Genomic DNA, 26,090 nt, shown 5'->3' with positions numbered 1-26,090 from the left:
CGACGCTCCGGGGAGCCTGGCGAGGACTCGGAGGGGTTCGGCTCCCCGGATCGGTCCGCATTCGGGTCACGCGGGAGGGGCAAGGGGATTCAGTCGAGCTCGGATCCTCGACGAATTCGCCTGGAGCGGCACTCGGGCGAGCTCGGAGGGACTCGGGGCCATTCGGGCGAGCTCGGAGGGACTCGGGACCATTCGGGCAGGCTCGGAGCGGACTCGGGACAGTTCGGCTACTCGCTCTCGGCAGCGCTCGGCTACTTTCGGAGGGACTCGGGATCGCTCGGGGAAACTCGGAGCATTCTGGGGTAGCGCCGCGCGGCGCCCCGCCCGGGGAATCTGAGAATCGGGCTCGTGTGAGATCGGAGAGGGCTCGAGCCCGCTCGGGCCGGGCTCGGCTCCTCTCGGCCCCCGGCTACCGCCGCCTCGGGCGGGCTCGGATGGAGGACTCGGACTCGGCGGCGAAGCAGCTGGGCTTGGCCGAGGCGGCGGCGGTAGCTGCGGCGGCGGTGGCCGCAGCAGTGGCCGCGGAAGGATCCGAGCACCAGCGGGCGGAGGCGGCGGGCTTGGAGGCGGAGCCCGAGGAGGAGGAGGCAGCCGCGCAGGTGACGGCGGTGACCGTGATGGCGGCGGATGCCGAACACATCGCGATGGGAGCCGAGTCCCTGCCGAGCGCGGACGATGCCGCCGCCGCCGCCTTCGCAGGTCAGAGCGCGGCGCATGCGCACAGAGCTCCGCCCGGGCGCGCGCTGCCGCCGGGCCGGCCCTTGTAACGGGCGAATGCGCGCGGGAGAGCCGAGCTCCGGGGTCGGCGTTGGGCACCCGGCGAGAGCCGAGCGGAGATGGGCCGCTACTCGAGGTCGGCAGCCCTGCACCCGCGTCCCCGGGCCAGCTCCCGGCAGGTCCCAGCCCTGGGGCCTGGGTTCCTCCGCAGAGAGCGAGCTCGGGGCGAACACGGCTCCGCCCGAGGGAAGGGGTCGCCTCGGTTCAGCTGGGCTGCTGGGTTTGGCTTGCTGCTGTCCGCCGCTCTCTCCCGTCCCGTCTGTCCCAGGGTGCGCGGTGCCCGTGCGGTCAGCCCCCCCCCGTGCCTCTCGTCAGTGCCGCAAGTCCTGGGCTCGCCGCCCCCAGCTCAGAAACACGGTTATCTTGGTTTTACAGCTGGGGAGGCAGGGCGGTGAAGTAACTTATCCCAGGCCACGCAGCCAATACCTAGTAAATTCAGAACTAGAAGTAAATAGTGTCTGACTCTCCCGACCTTTTGCTAAGGTTGCCAATTTTGGTTGGATTTATACTTGGAGGTTTCATCACATGACACAGACTCCAGGATAATCCTGGAGAATTGGCAACCCTACCTTTTGCTTAGTACTTCAGCCCACACTGCCTGTCTTCACAAAACACTGAGGAGTCCAGTGGCACCTTAAAAACTAACAGATTTATTTGGGCATAAGCTTTCCTGGGTGAAAAACCACTTTTTCAGATGCGACGGCAACGTACTGCCTTCACAAGTATACCGTACGCTGTTTTCCATCTTGAGCAAGAGGCTTCTTTCTGCACATCAGATCTTGACTTTGACCTTCTGCTCACGGTGTGTGCAAAGATCTCTCATGGGGAGTTTTGTCTCCCCCCAGATAAATGCAAAATATTGGAGACAAGATCTGTCATGCAGCCTGGAGCAGAGACTATAGCCCATAATCAAAATTGAATTCTATCAAGCCTAATTTTTTTTAATAATTTCAATGGTTAATATCAATGTTTTATTTTTTATTTTTATCTATTCAAATTTTCATAGTTGTGGGAAATTAAGGGAGGGATCAGACAGTAACTGTTTAATGACAATAGACATTGAGATTCAAAAAGTAAAGCTTTACAACTATTAACACAAAAATTGTGAACATCACATGTCAAACTGTACAAAATAAATATAATTAAACTGTAATAAGTTGTCAAGCAGCATATTTCTTACTTTTCCTATTTGTAAATTACAGTTGTTATGATGAAAATATTTTTATCAGTTTGTGTGTGAAAAGTAAAATCTGTGTTTACCGATAAAAATCGAATACATCCAAGGTTACCGATAACTAGCTGTCCATCTTGTTGCACGTCTGTCTGGGTGGGTTTTTTTCATGCCTTTCCATTCCCAGAACACAGAAATCCTTTTTTTTTGTGTATGCCATAAAATGTGGCAGCAGGATTCAACCTAAGTATTCTGTATGTGCTCTGAACAGCTGTTACTTTACAAATTTTGTATGTAGTATAGTTGTAGCAATGTTGGTCCCAGGATATTAGAGAGACAGGACCTGAAGAAGAGCTCTGTGTGGCTTGAAAGCTTGTCTTTCTCACCAACAGAAGTTGGTCCAATAAAAGACATTACCTCACCCACCTTGTGTCTCTACTTTACAAGTGTGTCAGACTCAGAGGACTTGTAGGATCTTAATTTGTGAAGCCCCACATATTTGGCATACAACACCCATCTTGGATTCCCTTAGTTACAGGAGGGAACCCTTATGCCTACTCAAGAAGCTGAGTTTCATATACCTTGTAATTTATGCATAAACAGAAGTTGATATAAACCACGAGCGTCTATTAGCTTATACCAAATTTTCTTTAAAAGCAAATTTTTATAGATAGCAGCAGGAGAGAGACAATCTGGCAAACTTTCCGTAACTAAATATGCTGTCAAACATTATGCAAAATATAATTTTAAAAATTGGATACATTCTAGCTGGTATGCTAGCTGGCTCTGTCATGATATTATTGAAGTGGTAACAATTAATATATAGACCGAGGCAGGCAGCAATTCTGAGGTTTTCTCTTCCTTTTATCTTTAGGATTGTAAGTCAATCCCCTTTTACAGTTCTCATGCACACTGAAGCAGCTTCGTTTTTCCTCCTAGTTAATCATATGCTGTTAAATACTGTCTCAGCCTCAAGAGCGTTCAAATGATAAGCCCAAGCCAGTTTTGACGATAGATAGCAATAATCAGAATGACATTTATTTCTAGTATAGATTCTTTGAAAAGATTTCCAGATGTAACACCAGAAGTGAAGTTGGGAACGTCCTCTGTGGATGATCTTCTTCTCAAGGGGGTGGGTGGGAGGACCTGGAAAAAAAATTGGAAATAATATAGGAAAAAAAGGAATACAATTGTATTTTTCCCCCCTTTTAGCTTTAATGAGGTTCTGTGGATACAGCAGTATATTAAGTTCACTTCTGTTTTATGTTGTAGAAGTGACAACAGTAACAGTAGCCAATGTGGGTGCCTCTGCAGACAATGTCTTTACCACATCTGTGGCAAATGCTGCATCTATATCTGGACACGTGCTGGTAAGTTAAGGTTTTTTTTATTTTATTTTTTTTCCTTTAGAAAGTTGTGGGCCCTATGTTGATAATCTCAGGATATGTAATATCTGCGGATGCGTACAACTCTGATGTTTAGTCTGTGTTAAGATCAAAGGAGGATTCTTCATTTCAACATGCAGGAATTTAGCAACATAACCAGCAATAAAGTTAAGAGTTACACAGCTAGCTCACTCTGAATATGTCCCCCCATGTAGCACTGGTGACCTGAAGCGTGTGGCCTTGGATTCACTGTTCTGAGGCCAGAATTTGGTTGACTGGAAAGCACACACACACATCTAGCTATTCCCATACAGTTTAGAGTTGTAGGGGGTCCAGAGATAAGAATCTGAGAGGCATAAAAATAACCAAGGTTTTAATTATATTAATTAAAACTCTTTATTTCTTTTGTAGTCTGGCAGAACAGCCCTTCAAATTGGGGACAGCTTGAATACAGAAAAAGCCACTCTGATAGTGGTTCACACAGATGGCAGCATTGTAGAAACCACAGGGCTAAAGGGGCCCTCTGCACCTCTCACACCAGGTATAACACAATCCTGCTCTGTTTTCTAAGTGTCACTCAGCCGGGCTAGCCCTATATCTCCTATTCCTATATTTGGAACTAGAAACTGTCATGTGTAACTCTTTGAAACCATGTTATAAGCATTGACTGTCACCTCTTGAAATTCTGTTGGTAGATCCAAGAGCAGAGTACTTCTTGGGAGTAGAGGAAGGCTATTTTCTCCCCATTTTTTCTATAAGAAATCTATTTCTTTCACTCAATCCTTGAGTTTGCTTTCTCAAGCACGCTCAGGAAAATCTTGCCTTTTTTCTTTATTATTCTCATGTTCACTTGTCTCTGCATTCCACCCAGGAAGATGAATTTTTCATTGTAACTATTGATATTGGAAAAGGATGGCAACATTGATAAGTTCCGTCTCCTAGTTCTGGACTCATTTATATTTTAAACTTTGCAAATGGTCATGATTCTACCAAGACCTTTTGTTGACATTTGAATGTCAAGATAGCACCGTTTCTTTGTTTCTAAAGATTATTTCTTAATTCAGGTATGTGCACTGGCAGCTGCATTTCAGTCTCCTTTCTGTGCACAAGGTGGCGCAACAGCTCTTTAACATTGAAAGTCACATTTGCTAGAAACAAGATATGGAAAATACCTAATACATCCATCCTCCCATAGCCATTGCAGTTTTAAATGACTCAGATAAGAACAATCATACTGGATCAGACCAATGGTCCATCTAGCCCATTATCCTGTCTTCCAACAGTGGCCAATGCCAGGTGTTTCAGAGGGAATGGAACAGAACAGGTAATCATCAAGTGATCCATCCGCTGTTGCCCATTCTCAGCTTCTGGCAAACAGAGGCCAGGGACTCCATCCCTGCCCATCCTGGCTAATAGCCGTTGATGGACCTATTCTCCATGAATTTATCTAGTTCTTTTTTGAACCCTGTTAGTGTCTTGGCCTTCACAACATCCTCTGGAAAGGAGTTCCTCAGGTTGACTGTGTGTTGTATGAAGTAATGGGAGTTTCATCATTTTCCCAGGAGACTATTTCACTGTCCATTTGAACTCACGGTTAAGATACATTTCCTAATGCACACATACAAAATGGGAAATGATTGCCTAGGGAATAGTACTGGTGAAAGGGATCTGGGGGTCACAGTGGATCACAAGCTAAATATGAGTCAACAGTGTAACGCTGTTCAAAAACAGCAAACGTCATTCTAGGATGTATCAGCAGGAATGTTGTAAGCAAGACACATGAAGAAATTCTTCCACTCTACTCTGTGCTGATTAGGCCTCAGCTGGAGTATTGTGTCCAGTTCTGGGTGCCACATTTCAGAAAGGAACAAACTGGAGAAAGTCCAGAGGAGAGCAACAAAATAATTAAAGGTCTAGAAAACATGATCTATGAGGGAAGATTGAAAAAATTGGGTTTGTTTAATCTGGAAAAGAAGACCAATGCGGGACATAACAGTTTTCAAACACATAAAAGGTTGTTACAAGGAGGAGAGAGAAAAATTGTTCTCCTTAACCTCTGAAGAAGAAGAACAAGAAGCAATGGGCTTAAATTGCAGCAAGGGAAGTTTAAGTTGGACATTAGGAAAAACTTTCTAGCTGTCAGGGTACTTAAGCACTGGAACAAATTGCCTAGGGAGGTTGTAGAATCTCTGGCATTGGAGGTTTTTAAGAACAGATTAGACAAACACCTGCCAGGAATGGTTTAGTTATTAAGTAGTCCTGTCTTGAGTGCAGGAGACTGGACTAGATAACCTGGTGAGGCTCCTTCCAGTGCTACACTTCTGTGATTCTACGATTTAGTCTCCTTTATTTTCTTTTATAACATTATACCTAACCAGGGCTCCTAGAAGCACTCTAAATAATCTCGTTGGTCTGAAAAATGCTGTTAACAGACTCTAAATTAACTTATATGTCATTTAGTATGTTTCTCTGCTCATTATGGACAGTCAGAGCTGTCTGAATTAATTGCATTACAGTCTGGATATCACAGATATTAAAAATCCAAAGCTATGTTCGTGGGCATTTAGTATGTTTCGTCTTTCTTTTCTTAATCCAAAGGTTCTCAGTCTCCTCCCACTCCTTTAACACCTGGTCAAGAAAAAAATGGCACGAAGTATAACTGGGACCCATCAGTGTATGACAGCGAACTCCCTGTGCGATGCCGGAATATCAGCGGAATCCTGTATAAAAACAGGCTTGGTTCAGGTAAAAAGGCCCTTCCTGCCTTCCACAAGAGAGGGATGGCGACTCGTACATCTTTGTTCTGTGCTTGTTTTAATTGTGTTGCTCTTAAAAACCGGTTATGAAGGGAAGGGAGAATTTCCAAGCCAGTCTTCTCCTTTTGGATATTGCTCTCCTTGAGTGCTTTGGCCTCTTGCTACCCCGCTCTGTTCCTTTGAAGATTAGGAAGCCTGACTCCCACCCGGATTTTTTGGTTGTGTCAGAAGCTCTCCTATTCTTTGTTGCGTCTGCTGAATCTTTCCACAGCCACAAGCAGCACAGAGGCACTGGAGCTATCTGCCTGCAGATTCAGGCATCCATGGTTGCCCTTTTGTTCACATATGGAAGCTTTTTTTCACAACCATAAAGGCTAGAAACTTAAAAATAAAAGTAAAGTAGAGCATTACTTCTGGAGAAGTCGATGCCATTTGCCTGGGAAAGCTTTGTACGTGCCACAGAGGAATGCGTTCCTCCAGCACAGATCTAGGTGCTAATGACACTAGGATGTGGAGCAGTCTAAGACAGGGGTCTCAAACACACAGCCTGTGGGGTTATTTTCTGTGGCCTGCCAGCTCCCCACGGCACCCCCGGCCCCCAGCATTTACCTAGAGCGGCTCTGGCCCGGCACGCACCGGGGGCAGGGCAGGCTCCCTGCCTGCCCGCCCTGGCCCCGCGCTGCTCCGGGAAGCGGCCAGGACCTGGGGGAGGTGGGGGACAGGAGTCTGTGTGTTGCCCTGGCTGCGCCTCCACATACCTCCCCCGAAGCTCCCATTGGCTGCGGTTCCCTGTTCCTGGCCAATGGGAGCTTTGGGGGAGGTACCTGGAGGAGCGGCCAGGGCAACACACAGACCCCTGTGCCCCCACCTCCCACAGGTCGCGGCCGCTTCCCGGAGTGGCATGGGGGCAGGGCGGGCGGGCGGGCAGGGAGCCTGTCCTGCCCCCGGTGCGTGTCGGGCCAGACCCGCCCCCCTGAACTCCTCTTGCAGCCGAACCCCCTGCCCTGAGGCCCCTCCTGCACCCCACACCCCTCCTGCAGCCCCTGGGGCAGGGAGGGGGCGGAGTTGGAGTGGGGATTTCAGGGAAGGGGTTGGAATGGGGGCAGGGGCAGGGCCCCACAGAAGGGGTGGAGTGGGGGCGGGGCCAGGGAAGCGTGGCGGGGGGGTCAGTGGTGCGGCCCTCGGGCCAATGTACTCGTCCTCATGTGGCCCTCGTAGTCATTTGAGTTTGAGGCCCCTGGTCTAAGCATACACAAATGAACAGGAGGTGGTAAGCACTGGTTAATACAGCCAAGGTCTTAAATGAGTACAATTATTTTAATAGGGTGGGAACTACTAGACTAGTGTGCCAGATATTTGCATGCTATGGATTAACTGCTTCATCACCTGATGGTTTCAGTGCTTACATCTTCAGAAAAGTGAAAAAGTTATTCTTAGCCACTAGATGCCTTCTCTTGCTTTGTTTTAGGAGGCCGGGGTCGATGTATTAAGCAAGGGGAGAACTGGTACAGCCCCACTGAGTTTGAAGCCATGGCAGGAAGAGCCAGTAGCAAAGATTGGAAAAGAAGCATCCGCTATGCTGGGAGGCCACTGCAGTGCCTTATTCATGTAAGATTAAGCCTGTGCTTGTCTCTGCTCCGGGGGAAGGGAGGGCAGTGTCTGACTCTCCAACGTCCTGGCTAAATGCTTGTGTTCTGTTAGAGGGATGAGGGGGAGAGAGAACACACTGACCTAGTCACTGGAGTATTAAAGAGAAATCATGTTACAACAGGGCACTTCATTAACAGTGATTTGGTTTTGCTGAGAACCAAGGGGTAGAACCCTGGCCAGGTTCTCAAGTTAAGTCAGTCCAAATGTTTGTTAAGCTCAAAAAGGGTAATAGCTTTATTCCAGTTAGAAGCTACCATGGGATAAGTTCCAGCACTGAACTCCATGTGGCAGAAATGGGGAACTGATAGCCTTAAAGGCTCCCCACCTGCATTACATCCTTCTAATTCTATAATCGGACCTCTTTTACTGTTGTTTGGCTGGGAACAAGTGGTTCCCTTGCTTCTTATTAGGTTACTCCAGATATTTTACATCCCATAGTGTTAGAAGGGAGGCCCATTCTTTATGGGGCATTACTATTAAACAGACAATTGGGCAGAGATCCTTTATACTATTCTAAACACATTCACCTGCTCTTTGTCTTTGCTTTTGGAGTTCTTCTTCCCTTGGTATATTCCCCACCATTCCCGTTGTTTCTGAAGAGTTGTCCTTTTTACTGCTACCCAGGGTCTTCAGGGAGTGGACAGATTCTCAGGAGAGGCCTGAATCATTTGCTAGAGTATGTTCATGCTTTGGGTGGTTTGTGACTCTTTTAATGCTGTCCTGGTAACTTCCCAATTTCAGGATGGGATTTTAAATCCTCATGCTGCCTCATGCACTTGTGCTGCCTGCTGTGATGACATGACCTTGGTGAGTTGCAAGTTTACAGCCACTAATTTGAAAACTTTCAGTGTTGGCTTTATGGTCTAATGATAATCAGTTAGGCTGTCACATGGCCATCAGAGTTTGTCATGAGCAACCTGAGACAGGAAGGGGTTGGGAGTGTTGTGGATGCAGTGTGCTTTGTTCATGACTGGAGTAAGAAAAGGGGTAATGAACTCCCTTTGTTTGATGTTCAGAACTGCTCCTTAGATAATGATGGTAAGATGCCAAGTCTGGGCTCTTTTAGCTGGAGCAGACATTTTGTGTGAGTGAGTAACATAATGAGGGTAGGAAGGTAGAGATTTTGTTGGTTTGGGGATATGCTCTTTGCTGAGACTGGTGATACCTTAGCCTTCAATGTTGACCATCTTTAGTGCTGACCATGGAGTGACACCACCAGCTGTACTGAAAGGGTTGAGATCAGTAATACCTTAAAGATTGTGCATCTTAACTGTTCTCTTTGGCCTGGAGAGAAAAAGCAAATATCTCTGCTGTAGTCTTAATTGGCATTTTGACAAAATGCAGCAGCAGGAGAACCCAATGGTTTGTTCGCTCTGTCTTCCTCAGGAAGAGCTGCTACATATAAAAGAGTATGCTCCCAGCTATGTCTGAAGAGTTAGAGCAAACATGATCAAGCTGAAAAAGGACAAAAAGTCTTAATAAGAAAGCTCATAATAATTGCTCATTTCTCTTTCTCTCAGAGTGGCCCAGTACGATTGTTTGTCCCTTATAAAAGGCGAAAAAAAGAAAACGAATTGCCTACAACTCCAGTGAAAAAGGATTCTCCCAAAAACATCACCCTGCTTCCTGCTACAGCTGCTACCACTTGTAAGTTCCCTTCTGGAATAAACCTGCCGGCTCTTTATTAGAGGAACATTGTCATGATAGATCATATTTTGTCTTTTTTGCTTGATTTCCATATTAATTACATCCTAGAGAATCCAAATGGAAAGGCTTTAATAAATTTGATTGTTAGTTTAGCTTTGGTATGTCCTTTTGATAGGACAGTGAAACTAGACGGGTCTGACTAGTCCGTTTCATTTCTTGGTTCTCGTGCATGAGCACAGTGTTGCAATAGTTGAGTTGTAAACTCAGTAGAAAAATGTTCAGCTCTGTTTCTAGGAAAATATTTTTTTAAGAATCTTGAAAACCTTTTGTTTGCTAAAACTTGGGTTGTATTTTTTTTTCTTGCTGCTCGGGAAACCTAGATTTCCATCCCCATCCTTGTCTTTTGGTCCAGTGGGCCATCAAAAGCTTTGGAACCCTGGCCTTGTTCCGTAGAGGTTTAGAGGTAGATTTTTCCAGAACTAGGTGCCTAACACCTGTTGATTTGACTTTCACTTTCCGAGAGCAGGCAGGTTCTGTATATTCAGCCTCACGCTGTTTCTTGAGACATACTAAAAGAATCTAAGCTGCTGGAATAGTCTCTGATTTGAAAGTTTTTAGTGAGAGCTGCTGTATGGGCTATCTTCACCTTCAAACAGGTTTCTCAGAATATATTAAGCTTGACTCCTATCTAGATACCATGTAATATTTCTGTATTTTGTTTCTCACTGTTTTTGATTACCAAGATACTTATGTGAAAACAAAGGTTCACTTTTATAAACAGTCTGCTTCCATTTCCTGTTACCTTTAATGATGTCATAGTTCAATGTTTGCGACTTTCCAGTCTCTTCCTGGTAGTGAAGTCTCAGGATTTGGATTGCAACTATACTGAATGAATTGGGCAGGAAGGGAAATACCTGTATTGCCTGAAAGAAAATTTTTGTTAGCCAAGAAAAATATTTAACTGTCAACAATACTGAGAAAGAAAATGTAGAAAATAGAAGTATATGGCAATTAAGTTAACATTTGTTTGAAATGTAAAGCAGTTCGATTTTAAGGGAAGAGGTCCAGAATTTGAGTCGACTCGGTTTCTTGCAGAATCCTGCAGACTTCAGTCTCATGATCAAAGCCTTGTGCTCAAGGGGTTCCAAAATTGGTTTTTGTTGATCAGTTTTGTTTTAAAAACACAACTGAACACAGGTTCTCTGGCTCTCTAACATGCTCAAATCAGCTTCTGAAATAAAGATGAACCTATTTGACTGTTGCTAGGAGTAGCCACCATCTTGTAACAGGTCCTTGCAAGATTGAGTATCTGCAGCCATTTCTCAAGCTTGGTATTTGTGTTTTTTGTGAAAAGATCTATCTGAACATATAATAGGCGCAGGAGTGAGCCCAAGATGGCAGGTGTGATTCCTTTCCTTGGGCTTGATTAGGGGAGTTAAAAAAGATAGGGTTGTTTTAAGATCTTTCTAAATACCCTAGTCCACTGTCTTTGGAATTTTGGTATGGAAGGATTTTGTGGCTTTAGCGTTGCACATTGTTCATTGTCTCAGAGTGGTGTGGGTCACCTTTTAAGGGAAATAAGGTGGTAATAGTCCAAAGAACCAAACCATAGTGGAAGTATATTGAGGTGACTCTAGTTTCTCAGACCAGTAATAGCTGCTCTCACTAAAGTTTCCATGAATTAGAAATCTGCCTTGTTGGATTTCCTAGCCCTGTTGCTTTATTTTCCGTTGGCTACTGTGTTGTGGCATCACTTGTGTAGTGATTTGAAATTGTTGTAATGCAATAGGAATAAAACTGTGCAGGACTGATCTGGGTCCCACGCTTCAGAGACTAAAATGAGCCATAACTCTGGGAAGCTGATGTGTGCACAATGAATTCAGAAGCCAAAATGAGATTTTTGTTTCCATTTACCATTCTGTGCGATGGAGGTGTTATCCAAATATTGATAACACAGGTCAATTACTGATCTGTGAATTCTGTGACTTAGGATGATTCAGAACAGGGAGATCAACAGCTAAACAACCAAGGCTTCAGAGTTGAGCACTAATTATGAAAGTGCTTCTGCTATTTCCAGTCACCGTGACTCCGTCAGGACAGATCACTACTTCTGGTGCTCTGACCTTCGACCGTGCATCAACCGTGGAGGCCACAGCTATCATCTCAGAAAGTCCATCCCAGGGTGATGTATTCACTGGAGCCACTGGTAAGTCCTCAAAACACACATGCAGTTTGCAGTAGTGACGTGTGTGGGGTTCTGAACTCCCATTGCCATTGAAAGCAACTGTGAGACTTTTCTTCAAGGGCTTAACCAAAGTGTGTGGATTATTCATTCTCTTTTCCTCAAAATGACACCATCAGTTTGAAATCTTGTCAATTTCATAAAATGAGTTTAAAAATACTTTGTTACTGCACCTGCCACTGCGTCCTCCTTGGTAATTTTTGTGTTTTTTTTACAAACCCATCTTCCACTTTTGTTTTCCTCTTCCCCTTTTACTCTGAAAAAACAACCCCCCAAAAGGGAAAACTGTCTGTGCAATGAAACTGACTGGATGAAAAATGCTGTCAAATCTCCAAAGTAAACTGAAAAAATAGAAATATTTTCCTTCTACTCTTTCAATAATAATTTAAGTATTACTTCCGCACAGTGGAAGGTAAAACAGTGTAATGAATTAATAGCTCATCTGGCAATTCAAACAGTTCTGACAGAAGGAACAAATACCAATGTTAAAAACATACCCAACAATAGCATAGTGTCTCTTGCTTTAGAGTTTGGATTAAATAAAGTCCAAGTTATGTGAATCCTGTAATTTTTTTAAAGTCTTCTTTCTATGTGTTTTTTTGTAAAACCTAAGGGGTTTTTCATCTTCTTCTGCAGCATGGGGTATGGATCACTTGCAGTATTATCTGGGTATATCTCACTTAATCCTTTCCCTGCAATTGTACCAGTGCCCAAGGCCCCTGCAACTTGATCCCTCCTATACTCTGCCTGTGTCACATAATAGTCTAGTATCCTGTAATAGTTTTAATCTCATTTCAGTTGTTGGATTTAGTATGTGGGTGCTGCACGGTGTAGGTGGCCAGTGATATACTTGTCAGGCTAGATGATCTGGTGGTCCGTTCTGGTTTTACACTCTGTGCCTCTAACCCAGTGGCTCTCAACCTTTCCAAACTACTGTACCTGTCAGGAATCTGATTTGTCTTGCATACCGTCAAGTTTCACCTCACTTTAAAACTTCTTGCTTACAAAATCAGAGAAAAATACAAGTGTGTCAGCACACTATTACTGAAAAACTGCTGACTCTCTCATTTTACCATGGAATTCTAAAATAAATCAATTGAAATATAAATATTGTACTTACATTTCAGTGTATAGCATGTAGAGTCATTGTATGAAATTTTAGTTTGTACTGACTTCGCTAGTGCTTTTTCTGTAGCCTGTTGTAAAACTAGGCAAATATCTAGATGAGTTGATGCACCCCCTGGAAGACCTCTGTGTACTTCAAGAGGTACATGTACCCCTGGTTGAGAGCCACTTCTCTAATCTATGCGCACTACCAGCCTGCAAATTACATACAAAAGGAATACAGTCTGAAGGCAAGTTCAGTGGAACTAAAGTTTTATTTTTATTAACCTTGCAATGTGTAGAATAGTGGCACTGAAATGTAGTTACCATACTATGGGCAAAACTTCTGAAGGGACCTCAACCTGCACTCTGAATATCTCCTGAAGTCTTGTGGTCCACTTTTTGTGCAGACATTTTTGGATGGCCGTGTTTTGGTGGGTGCAAAACTGGTATGGGACGTTTTTTTTTAAGATATAGTGGTATGGTGATAGAACATAGTGTGATAATGTTTGAGGGGCAGTGTGGTATGGTGGAGAGGGCACTGGAATGGGACGCACAAGACCTGTGTCTCTCCTGCTGGCCTGCTGTGTGACCTTGGGCAAGTCATTTCACCGCCCTGTGCCTCAGTTTCCCCATCTGTAAAATGGGGATATTGATATTAACCTCCTTTTGTAGAGAGCTGTGTGGTCTAATGATGACAAAAGTGCTATATGAGAGCCTATAAGTGTATTATTTAAAGCATATTGAAAATGAAAAATGTGGCTGCTGTATAAGAGTTATTTATTCATAAATGATTATTAGGTACTAGAGTTGAGTTATGTACAGTGCAGTGTACAACAGTTCTTTTCATGTAACAGCCTTCATATGAAGCCTCACCAAATATTTTTTCCAGGGAGAGGTAGGCTAATGAACTGTAATGCAGTGCAGTTGGAGAGGAAACACTGTGCACAGAGGGAGTGGAACATAAGATAATGCAATCTACCAGGTGGGATGTGAGTTTTGAGCTAGCTTATACATTTGGGCTTTATTAACTTTCTCTCCTATAGTTTAATACAGGCTTTTGCCTTCTATGCAACATTGAGGTGCACAACATGAAAAGAGAAGGGAACGAGGAGAATAGGGTATTCCGAATCACTCTAGTACAGTGGTTCTCAGCCCGCGGGCTGCTTGCGACCCAGTCAGCACACAGCTGTGGCCCATGTGACATCCTCAGGGTCATATGGGTAGTATATATTTTGTTTGGATGCGGTCCACATATGCAGCTCTCTCGGTCTTATGCGCCCCCCAGTGGTAAATAGGTTGAGAACCACTGCTCTAGTATAATGCAGACCAATTTAAGGTGTGGTGTGAGAGATTTCAGAACATTGCCGTTCAGCTCCATGCTCGCTTACCAGTAGTTATTTAAGGTATAGTGTCTAGAACACAGAACGGGCAGCCAGGAGACCTGGGTTCTAGTGTCAGCCCTGCTTTAGAATTACTGTGTGACCTTGGACAAGTCCTGAACATCTGTACTGTGCCATCTTTGAGAATCATAAAACCTTTATCACGCATTTTGGAATCTTTGGATGATCTTGACAATATAGAAGTAAGTTTGGAGGGGAGGGGTGATAGTCTTTGTAGAAACCTTAAAAAGTGAAAGAGGAGACTCACATGGAGTAACAGTGGATGGACTGCCTGTCTGGCAGCAGTGTCAAATCACCGTAGGCAGCGAGTTATATGGGCCCGTGGTGCCCGTGCTCCACCAATATTCAGGAACGGGGGTACAATGAATTCAGAATGTTTGGGTTTAAACTTTCAGAGCCACCCTGTCCATAGGACGGACCGGGGCAACTGCCCTGGGCCCCGTGCTTCAGGGGGACACGGGGTCCAGGGCGGCCTGGGGGACTAGCAGGGGGCCTGGCACTGGCAGCAGCAAGCGACCCAGCCGCCCTGCTCCGCTCCACCTTGCCTCTTCCCACTCTTGCTCTGCCCTGCCCCGCCCAGCCCCCATTCCACCCCTTCCCCCAAGTCCCCGTCCTGCCCCTGCTCCACCCTGCCTCTTCCCTCACCTGCTCTGCCCCCTCCCTGCCCCCATTCCACCCCTTTCCCCAAGCCTTCACCCAGTCTCTTTCTGGCTTCCGCCCTCTCCCCTAAGCGATGCCGGGAACTGGCTGGGCGGGCTGGGGCCGGATGCTCGCTGCTGCCGGTGCCAGGACCCCTGCTAACCCCCCAGGCTGCCCTGGACGCTGCGTCCCCCCAAAGCGTGGGGCCTCACAAAGCGCAGGGCTCGGGGTGGTTGCCCTGGTCTGTCCTATGGACAGGATGGCTCTGCTTGGACCCGTTCTGGGCACCACCAAAAATTATACAAACCTGGCACCCATGCAAATCACACCACTGTTTCCAGAAGCGTTCATAATGCTTATAGTTACCACAGATTTTGGAAACTCATGTCAATCTGAATACAAAAAATGTCAAAGCAATGTATAACAAGTGCTTTATGGCCTTATAATACTGTTCCTTCTTCCAATAGTACAAGATACTACTGTCCAGCAACCTTGCCGTGTCAGTCATCCAGAACCTCACTATCCAAGTTATCAGGACAATTGTCAGATTTCACCTTTTCCAGAAGCTGCACTGCCAACTTCCCATCCCAAAATAGGTAAGTTTTGTCTCTCTAAAATAATGGTTCCCAAACTGGGGTTTGTGAAATGTTACAGGGGGTTCTTGGGGGGAAAAAAAATCCCTAATAGAGGACAGAGCTGTCCCTAGGGACCCCGGACAGCACGGGGCCAGCGGCATGGAGCCACTGGATTTCCAAGAGTTAAGCAGATCAAAGCAAGCATATCTATCGCAGTGAGGAGATTTAAACTTCAAAACTCCTTATAAGAAATGGAAAGGGAGGTGGATATTTTTTGCTGTTTTTAAAATTAAATAGGCAGCTAGTATTGTTTTTAAAATTATTATGAAGAACTTGTTTAACGTGGGTTGTTTGCCTAGACTGCTCAAGACCTGAATGCTTGTCTAGGAGGAGCTCTTTGAGTTGGCTTCTTAAATACCTTCATGCTGTTTCACATCTGATACTCCTTGATGAAACATAGGAGCCTTGTCTTATAACAGGCTTATTCAAAGTGATACAAGCTACAAAAGTGAGAACTTGGAAGAGTGTTGCTGTTTTCATAATGTAATAAAAATACTGTAATGATAAATAATAATAAATAGTGTGTAATAAGCATTTCATAAAAACAAATTTTATATTTCCAAGATCACTGCTTTTATAATTTATACTCAGGTAAAGGAGAAAATCCCTGGAAATATTCATTTTTAGGAGGGGGTTTGCGAGACTTGACACTTTAGTGAAAGGGGTTCACAGGTTGTTAAAGTATGGGAACCACTGCTCTAAAATAAGCCACAGTTTGCAGTACCTGGGTTTACCCCATAACCTCAACTTCTTCCTTAGCTAATGATTGTACAAAGAAGTAAATTTATTCCTATGTTCCTTAGCTGGACTAATGTTAAGAATGGGAGAGGGCAGAAATCTGTTCTTTGTAGAGGGTTTTCCACTTCTGCCTTGAAACCTTAAGAACCGTTTTTTTTTGTTTTTTTTTTTTGGTTTGTATCACACAGGGTTACATTAAAATCCCACTTCGTAAATCTGATAGAGGTTTCCTTTAGCAGCTTTTCACAGAACTGTGTTTCAATGTTGTCAGCCAGGAGCTTTGGCTGATTTTGACTAATAAAGTCCTGTATTTGAGGTACCCTTTCCCCCTCTCCAAATACAAGTTCACATGCAGCTGACTCTAAAATTCCCATTCCTTTCTGTGGATCAGCAGGTTTTCGGTCACCTTCCCGGAAGGCTTTTCTTTTTTTCCCCAGTATAATCTTATGATTCCATGACCCCCAAATCAGTTCTCCATCCCTTGAGACTATGAGATGTATCATCCCAGAATGATATTTGTGGTTTAGCAAGTTTCACAGCAGATCAGGGATCTGTTCAGCTGAGGACAAAGCTGCAGAAGGCAAATCATGTTACGTTGAGAAGATGAGAATAAAGGTGCTAGATGAAAATCAGGCATTTAGTGACTTAAAGTTCAGGATAAGGTGGTTTGCTTTTGTGTTGTCTATTTTGCTGTATATATTTTTTTTCTGTAGGATTAATACAGTCATCTCAGAAAGTTTACACATCTCCAGAAATCTTTCTGATAACTGCATTAGTCTGGCCAAAGTTGTGTGTACATACATGGTTTGGAAAGGGATGTAGCCTTTGTTGGTATCTTACTGTGTATTGTGGGAGTTTTGGGGAGACTAGTGGAGTTCTGCAGCAAATGCTACAAAGCTCCTTCCACATGACAACTGCGTTGTGTTAGATTGTCTCCCCGAGCAGAGTTCAAAAATAGTTTTGTAAAAGCTTATTGTGCAGCTCTCTTTTTAAACTGTGCTAGTTTCCTTAACTGGTCTTGAAAGTTGTTGTGTGGACAGAATGTTAGAATTAAACTTTAAAAAGAAAGCACAGTAGATTTTTCCGTCAAAAAAAGCATACCTCTAAACTTGAGTGTTGCAGGCATAACAGGTGCATGCCCCTGCTCTGCTTCTTCTGAAAATCTAACCTTTAATGTCAGAGACAGACAATATGGGGGAGGTAATATCTTTTATTGGACCAACTTCTATTGGTGAGAGAGAGAAGCTTTCGAGCTTACGTAGATATCTAAAGAAGAGCTCTGTGTAAACTCTAAAGCTTGTACCACACTCACCTTGTCTCTCTAATATCCTGGTACTGACAGGGCTATAACAATATTGCGCACTTTAATGTCCTCTTTCTTGAAAGAGGCACCCCAAAAAATTCTACATAACTGATAAATAGGTGTTTTTTAAAGTGATCGATTGGGACAGTGCTTTCAATTCCATTGACGTTCACTGGACTGGGATTGCTTTCCATTGGGAGAATGGAAAATAACAGTATTATTGCTTAAGAATAGGCCTTGTCCCTCCTAAATGTAGAGTAGTTCATGCTTATTGCTCAGTGAAACTATGGTGTGCCTTATGACTTCTAAGAAGAAAAACACTGGCCCAGATCATTCCCTCTGCATTGAGTATGACCCCTTTTAGGATCCCCTCCCAGCTCCCTGTAATTGTGGGAGTCATGCTGCTAGGGTTTCCTTTAGCTGCAGTGGCCACACCGAAAAGTTCATACAGACTTGGGGATGTATTATTTTCACTTGATCTCTCCAAGTCTGGACAGTGGACAAAGTACATCTGCTGTCCCCTCCCATTCCTCAGGTCAGCTTGTCTCCATCCCCTTTCCCAGTGTCAATCACAGAATGCATAGCGAGGCCTTTGCAAGCTCTGGAATTGTAGGTGAGGCATATTGGAGAGGTAGCTGACCCTCTCCTTCCACATGGAAGGAGAGTGGTGCTTGTCTGAAGGATTCCTTTTAAAGGAATGGGGAATTTCTCCTTGTTTGCCTCACAAGCTATCTTCTACACCAAAACAGCAGTTGTAAAACAGGGATTTGATTCAGTAAAACTTGACACATAGTCAACCTGTCAAGAAAACCTCAACCTGTCAAAAGCAAACTGGGAGTTACACAGGTTGATAACTGAGATGCACTTACTGCCTTTTAACCAGTCCCTCAGGAATGGCAACTGACAGGTTTTGTGATATATCTGAAAACTGGGGAAGGTGTTTACTGGATTTGAAAGGGGACGAGCTATTTCCAAAACATTGCCACTATGCAGATTGGGAGCTGCATGCATTTTCTAGGCATAAAGTCTAAATACTTGGCTGATAACCTTTTATTTTCCCAAAATGTGTATTCTCTAGTGTACTCAGTGCAATATAATGCATAGGTGCTGGAGTCCTTCCATACAGCACTAATGACCTGATGCCAGCGTAGCAATGATTTTTTTAGTGGATGTAGGATAAGATCTGAATATGACTGACTTGTGCCCTTTATATATTTGTCTTCTGAAGTCAATGTGATAATAGTATTCTGAACAGAGAAAAGATTTACTTTGTACTAATTAGCTCCAAAAATTAGCACAAATCTTATGAACTGCAATGTTTTGTCTTACCAGTTCCAATAATCAGTACAGAAGAGTTCTGGTAAAGTAGATAACCAAAGTATGGATTCTTGTGCTATCTATCAAGAAACATGACAAGTTTTTGTTCAAACAGAATTATACTGTATTAGCAAAATAACTTTCCATCCGTACTGTTTAAAAGTATCAGTCTGAAAGAATGGCAAAAAAATTTTATGTGATCTAAACATATCCCTCCTTCACAATGTTTGTCTCTTGAATTCCTGTTCTTGTTGCTGGGACAGATCTTGGTTTGAAAATAATTGAATATGTAGATCCTGATTGTATTGACAAGTAAGGTGGCATCTTACAGATGCTGTGTCCTACACATCAGTGGAAGATTTTCCTAATATATTAATTTTGTGTGGCTTATCATTGGTAGGTTGTTTTTTTTTTTGTTTTTTTTTTTTTGAAAAGCTGTGTACATGATGCGATTTCAAGAAAGAGCTTAGTCACTAAATGTTGGCAAAATGCTTTATGTTCATAGAGAGTTTGCCCCTATTGAAATTAAGGGGAGATGTGCTGCTGTTATTTATATGTATTGCAGTAGCACCTAGAGACCCCAGCTGACACCAGGCTTCAGTGGGAGCGGGAGCAGGCCCATAGGGTTCCATAGAGCTATTCTGCATAAGAATTGGTAAGGAGTACATTGATCACTGGAATGCAAATTTCCATTGGCATAAGTGGTTCATATCTTTCACTATTTCAGCCCAAAGGTGAATTTAAATTTATTGTTTAAAAGTCTGACCTGTCTCGAACTTCAGCCATTTTTCCTGTGACTGGGAAACCTGTAAAAGCACTTTGCACTTTTCTGTTGTGTCTTTCCTCTGATTATCTTAAAGCATTTTACAAATAAATAACCCTTACAATACCTATGTGCTCAGAAAGTGTTATCATTCTTTAGATGTGGAAAACTGTGGTTAAATGACTTGTCCAGTCACATGACAAATTAGTGGCAGAACCCAGAATGCCTGACTCCCACAACTATGCCCGTCATCTTCCTCCTAACTAGTCTGTAACCTATGGTAGGCTTGGGAGGGTGCAATTTAAAACCAAAGTTAATAAGCAATTGAAAAATCACATCCAAGCATGCTCAGTGGGGTCTGAACACTTTATATAATTATTTGATGCAAACTTAATGTTGTATTAATGTAACTTTTACATTCAGCTATAGAGTGGTCTCTAACACTGATCTCTTCCACTTAATCTTACATGGCACTTGTAACAATTACTAGGGAATAGACATTCCAGACAGAAGTGTTGGGTTGTTCGAAGTTCATGGTGTCCCTTTAAAACAGTGGTCCTCAAATTGTGGGATGGGCCCTCCCTCGGGAGCATGGAGGAACATTCGGGGGGCACAGCGGGGCCTGGGCCAGCCCCCACGGGGGACAGGGAGGGAGTGCCACCAACCCTACTCTGCCCCTGGCCTTGGCTGCAGCTCTGGCCTCCACCACAGCCTGACCGCAGCTTTCACCCCAGCCTTGGCCCCTGTCCAAGTCTCTGTTCCTGGCCCCAGCTCCGGCCCCCTTACCCATGTCAGTGTCCAGTCCTCACCACCCCCCTGGCAGTCGTGGAGTGCAGACAGGAGTAAGGGGGAGCATTACCCTGAAAAGTTCGGGGGCCATTGCTTTAAAATGAAGCTGGACAGCAAGCATACAGTAGGCAAGTACTCTGCTCTGGCTGGTTGCTGGATTAGATGACCTAATGGGCCTTTTGCTTCTCTAATTTCTGATTCTATGAAGCCATTCAGGATGGAGCCAAATGGATGTTTATTCATGTGGCAGCTAATGAAATGTTGAGGTTATTAACACTCGGGAGCTGAAGGTGAACAGTTTTTAAGCCCTTTTATTAATTCTCTTATGTTCCAAGAAATGGATATGTAAATACAGAAATGAGCCGGGCAGCTTGTAAACCAGAAGGAAAAATTAATTTCCTCTTCCCTTTTTAACCCTCATCAGGCCTTTCTATTTTTTAGTGCTTTTATCAGATAAACTGAAGTCCACATTACAAAGCAAAGATTTGATAACATAATTACCAGGCCACTCATATTCTTCAATATTTGCTTTCTGTTTTGACAGAAGTTGGGTTTTGGCACAGTGTGATGGCACAGATATTTCAGGACAGGAAGCACGTCTGCAAAGTCTGTATTCACTTGTTTTGGAGTTGTGGCCTGTAATACAAGATATTACAATAACAATATTTTTAAAGCGAGGCTAGGCCTCTGCTGATCAGTTTGTAGGCATGTGAGAATTTTTGTGAACTGCGGAATTATTCAGTTAGTTGGCTACCTTGTGTGCTTTGGGATAACTTTTAAATATATCTTTCCAGACAGATTTTGATTCTCTTTAATCCCGAAGTAGCATATGACATTTTACAGCTACACTTCGCACTACCGGGTGGAGCAATGCGATAAATTTCTGCTCGGTCAAAAATAAATTTAAATCTGTGCTTCTCTTTCAGGGCTTGAGTCTATTGCTTAAATATTGATCTTTTCACAAAGGAAGTGAATGAAGTTTGTAAACATTGACTGGCATTTACCGAGTCGTATGCTAACACTGAGAGAGCACAAATATTTCCTATTAGATAGTCTTATCAAATGTCAAACTGTAGTCCTTATTGTGTAGAAAATCCAACATTGGAAGAAGTTGTTGGCAAACAGTCTCTTATGAAAGAGGGCAGGTCTCCTTTATGTCTCTAAATACAAGTGGTACTGTGATTATAGTGTGCAAACATCTGTTTTAATTTAGTGTCTTAATAAGGGTTTTCGGGAAAAATGTCAGTCATCTGCTTCATGTTCCTGCACTTGCAGTGCTACCTGTCAGTAAAGGTCACCTGTCCAACCTACCGTATCATACAGTTGGCTACTTCTGGTTTTCAGGAAGTACTAACCTCATCTAAATTCATGACAAGATTTGTCTTTCTCTTATCGTTGGTATATCGAGTGATAAATTATGACCTGAAAATTGCTAACATGTTATTACACTTATTTCAGTCCCTGACTTACTGAATATTCAATATTTGATGCAGTGAAATCACTTTTCTTGACAAGAACTTCACTAAGCTGAGGTTCACTACAATCAAAACTGCATTGCACACATTGCTGCAGTGTATTGAAGCAATTGAGGACTTTCAGTTTACTTCAGTACAGTCCCAGTTCAGGAAAGCACATAAACCCATCCCTATTCAGGACAGCACTTAAGCTTGTGCTTACTTTGAAGTATGCACTTAGGCATAAGCCTATGCGTAAAATGGACAGGAATGATTTCCTGAATTGGGACCTGTAAATGGTGTTTCGTTGTATTTGAGTTTCTTATAGCTAGGTTCCACTGTGCTAAGTTCTGTTTCCCCAGTCTGAAGCAAAAGAGGACAAAGATGGTTTTCTCTGGCTTTGCTTTCACCACTGCTGAGGAGATCACAGCCTCCTTTGGGAAATTAGTCTGACAACCTGAAGAGGGCTGTTAGTATCTAATGACAATATCCCTGTGATTCCAGATACCTACGCTGAGTTTTTCAAAGTCCGGTTCCCATTAAAGTTATAGGATAGATCCTTTAGATGCTTTGAAGATTTCAGTCCTGGTGTGTTGCTTTATTTTCAAGAACCTCTCCCGTGGTAAACTTCCTATCATAACTCTAGAGCCGGTAGCCGCCATTTTAGTGAAAACAATATTTTGTACCCTGCAGCAGCATTTACTCTGTCAAACACCTTCTTCAGAGCTGAGCTATCATTCACAGTGCTGCTGCACTAGATGAAGACTTAGCCTGAAGTTGTTACTGAAAGCACTATTACATTCAGGTGTATTCATCATGCAGGAGACAGAGGAGGATCTGCCTATGCCAAATAGAGAGACAAACTTGGTAGGAAGAGAAATTTTATTCTGACCCTTCTCAAAGGCTATCATCAGACAGTGGTGAGAATTGAAAACTTCATTATTATATCCTTAACACCATTATTTCCAGCTGTGTTGGACATTGCTCTGCGACCAATGGTATTTGTAGATATGCTTCTGTCACTAGTGTATAAATGTGCCATCGTGTGTTTAACAATGATGGTATTTACCAGGGCTGTCAAGCGATTACAAAAAATAATCGTGATTAATCACACTGTTAAACAATAGAATACCAATTGAAATTTATTAAATATTTGTGGATGTTTTCTACCTTTTCAAATATATTGATTTCAATTACGACACAGAATACAAAGTGTACAGTGCTCACTTTATATTTATTTTTTATTACAAATATTTGCACTGTAATAAAATAAAAGAAATAGTATTTTTCACCTAATACAAGTATTGTAGTGCAATCTTTTTATCATGAAAGTTGAACTTACAAATGTAGAATTATATATTAAAAAAAAAAAAAAATGTAAAATTTTAGAGCCTGCAGGTCCACTCAGTCCTACTTCAGCCAATCTCTCAGACAAACAAGATTGGTTACAATTTTTGGGAGATAATGCTGCCCGCTTCTTGTTCACAATGTCACCAGACTCAGAGAACAGGTGTTCACACGGCACTGTTGTAGCCAGTGCCGCAAGATATTTACGTGCCAGATGCGTTAAAGATTCGTATGTCTCTTCATGCTTCAGTCACCATTCCAGAGGACATGCGTCCATGCTGATGACAGGTTCTGCTCGATAAGGGTCCAAAGCATAGCGGACTGAAGCATGTTCATTTTCATCATCTGAGTCAGATGCCACCAGCAGAAGGTTGATTTTCTTTTTTGGTGGTTCGGGTTCTGTAGTTTCCGTATCTGAGTGTTGCTCTTTTAAATCTTCTGAAAGTATGCGCCACACCTCGTCCCTCTCAGATTTTGAAAGGCACAATCTTAAATCTTGGATTGAGTGCTGTAGCTATTTTTAGAAATCTCACATTGGTACCTTCTGTGCATTTTATCAAATATGCTGTGAAAGTGTTCTTAAAACGAACATGTGCTGGGTCATCATCCAAGACTGTTATGACATGAAATATATGGCAGAATGCAGGTAAAACAAAACAGGAGACATACAGTTCTCCCCAAGGAGTTCAGTCACAAATGTAATTAACACTTTTTTTTTTTAATAATGTGTGTCATTGGGGGGAGGGATAGCTCAGTGGTTTGAGCATTGGCCTGCTAAACCCAGGGTTGTGAGTTCAGTCCTTGAGGGGGCCATTTAGGGATCTGGGGCAAAAATTGGGGATTGGTCCTGCTTTGAACAGGAGGTTGGACTAGATTGACCTCCTGAGGTCCCTTCCAACCCTGCTATTCTACAGTCAGCATGGAAGCATGTCCTCTGGACTGGTGGCCGAAGCATAAAGGTGCGTACGAATGTTTAGCATCTCTGGCACATCAATACCTTGCAACGCCAGTTACAAAAGTGCCCTGCAATGCCTGTTCTCACTTTCAGGTGACACTGTAAACAAGAAGTGGGCAGCATTATCTCCTGCAAATTATAACCAAACTTGTTTGTCTGAGCAATTGGCTGAAGTAGGATTGAGTGGACTTTGTTTTATTTTTGAATGCAGTTATTTTTTGTACATAATTCTACATTTGTAAGTTCAACTTTCATGATAAAGAGACTGCACTACAGTACTTGTATGAGGTGAATTGAAAAATACTATTTCCTTTGTTTTTTACAGTGCAAATATTTGTAATAAAAATAAATATAAAGTGAGCACTGTACACTTTGTATTCTGTGTTGTAATTGAAATCAATATAATTGAAAATGTAGAAAACATCCAAAAATATTTAATACATTTCAATTGGTATGCTATTAACAGTGCGATTAATCACAATTAATTTTTTGAGTTAATCGCTTGAGTTAATTGCGATTAATTGACAGCCCTAGTATTAACATTTGCTTTTTGTGCCTAGTATACTCACAGGTGTCTGCTTTGGCAAGGGCAAGCTATGCTGGGGGTTACTAGCCTGCTAAAGCTGAAGGCTCTGCTTGCTTGTTTGTTTGTTCTGTGAATCCTTGCCACCATGGGTTGTTTCATCTTAATAGCCAAACATAACAGCAAGAGACTTGGTGAATATATTGACAGGGAAAAATTATTGAAATAAAGTACCAGATTGTGTTGCCATACTTTTATAGCTAACAGATCTGATTGAGTAAGGCCATTTTTTGGTGGATTTTTAGATACTCATTCTTAAATGATTACAAGGAGGGTTCCTCAAATTGAGTAAGATTTCACTGGGAGCTGAATGTGTTGAACACAATTTGTGAAACTGTGCAATATAACAAAGGGGGCACTTAATCGATCCCTTCTAGGCCAGTTAGCGGCTCCAGCAAGGTTCCCCGATGAAAGTAACTTCACCAGCGCAGTGCATTCAGGGGTGTATCCAATTGAAGAGGAAGCCAGAAATCTGTGACAGTGCTGAAAGTTACTGGATCTAAAGAGATGCGAATGAGAGGTTCCTGAGTGCAGTCAGCCACAGATGCTGTGGATTGCAAGATATCTTATGTCATTGAATGGTTCATTCCAAGCTAACTTCAGTGAACCAGTGGAATAATGGTTTTTTTAACAGTTAATGTAAACTTATTTCAATACTGGATGCCCCCCCTCCACAGCCTGGTTAATAGCAGGAGTGACTGTTTTCCTTGTAAATCTGGGATTAATTCAGTTTTCATTTTATCACTGCAGTTCATTTGGCCATTTTTGACACTCCAAGGTACTCTTCCTGTGACTAACACAATAGAAATACATATATGGATAGCTAATGTATTTTGAAAGTTGGTGGGATTTTGTTAAATTCCTTCGTACTCCTTTTTAGCAATATGGTAAATATGAAAAATTCATGGCCGGGAGCAAAGAGAAGTGATATTTTGTTCTTTCTAATGCACCGTTGCTGTAGCAAATGTGTCTGACTTAGCCATAATTAGACTCCCAGAGAGATTTAGAATATAAATTTTGGGACGGTGCAGTTATAGTCTGTTAAATGTTCATCGTTCTGTATTAATCTCATATTTTGCTAAACATTCCATGCTACAGTGAATGCTAGTGCAGCCAGCCTCCCACATGTTACATGAGTCAGTTTGACATCGTGAACGCTTGCAAAAACAATGTGTAAGAATTTGTGGTCCCTGCTTCGCTTTGTGTTAGTTCAGATGACAGTGAGTGAAGAAGGAACATGTAGCAGTGGGGAATTGCCTGACTACCTGAACTTAGTTTCCAGATGTTCTTACATTTAGGGATATTTTTAAAAGGTGTAGAAGTGAGGTGGGCGTGTGTGTGTGTAAATGTTTTTAATGGGAGAAGGGATTGGCTGCACTCCTCTGCAACACAGTCAGCCTTAACTCTCTCCTAACTAATTGCTTCATGTGAG

General features: G+C 42.9%; 1 protein-coding gene across 1 annotated transcript in view; it reads left to right on the top strand.

Moving 5' to 3' along the window:
• Positions 1-282: 282 nt before the first annotated feature.
• The window catches only part of DEAF1 (DEAF1 transcription factor), a 43,426-nt gene continuing 17,618 nt past the window's right edge, over positions 283-26,090 (top strand). The window contains 9 exon segments of the mRNA XM_037899572.2: positions 283-699; positions 3,221-3,318; positions 3,745-3,874; positions 5,932-6,078; positions 7,558-7,697; positions 8,481-8,546; positions 9,260-9,386; positions 11,464-11,592; positions 15,242-15,370. Of these exon segments, the coding sequence (XP_037755500.1) occupies positions 435-699; positions 3,221-3,318; positions 3,745-3,874; positions 5,932-6,078; positions 7,558-7,697; positions 8,481-8,546; positions 9,260-9,386; positions 11,464-11,592; positions 15,242-15,370 (1,231 nt within the window). The 5' untranslated portion in view covers positions 283-434.

The sequence above is a fragment of the Chelonia mydas genome, chromosome 6, assembly GCF_015237465.2.
Source record: "Chelonia mydas isolate rCheMyd1 chromosome 6, rCheMyd1.pri.v2, whole genome shotgun sequence".
Classification (NCBI taxonomy): domain Eukaryota; kingdom Metazoa; phylum Chordata; order Testudines; family Cheloniidae; genus Chelonia; species Chelonia mydas.
The sequence above is the reverse complement of the archived record's forward strand: the minus strand, read 5'-3'. Positions and strand labels throughout refer to the sequence as shown.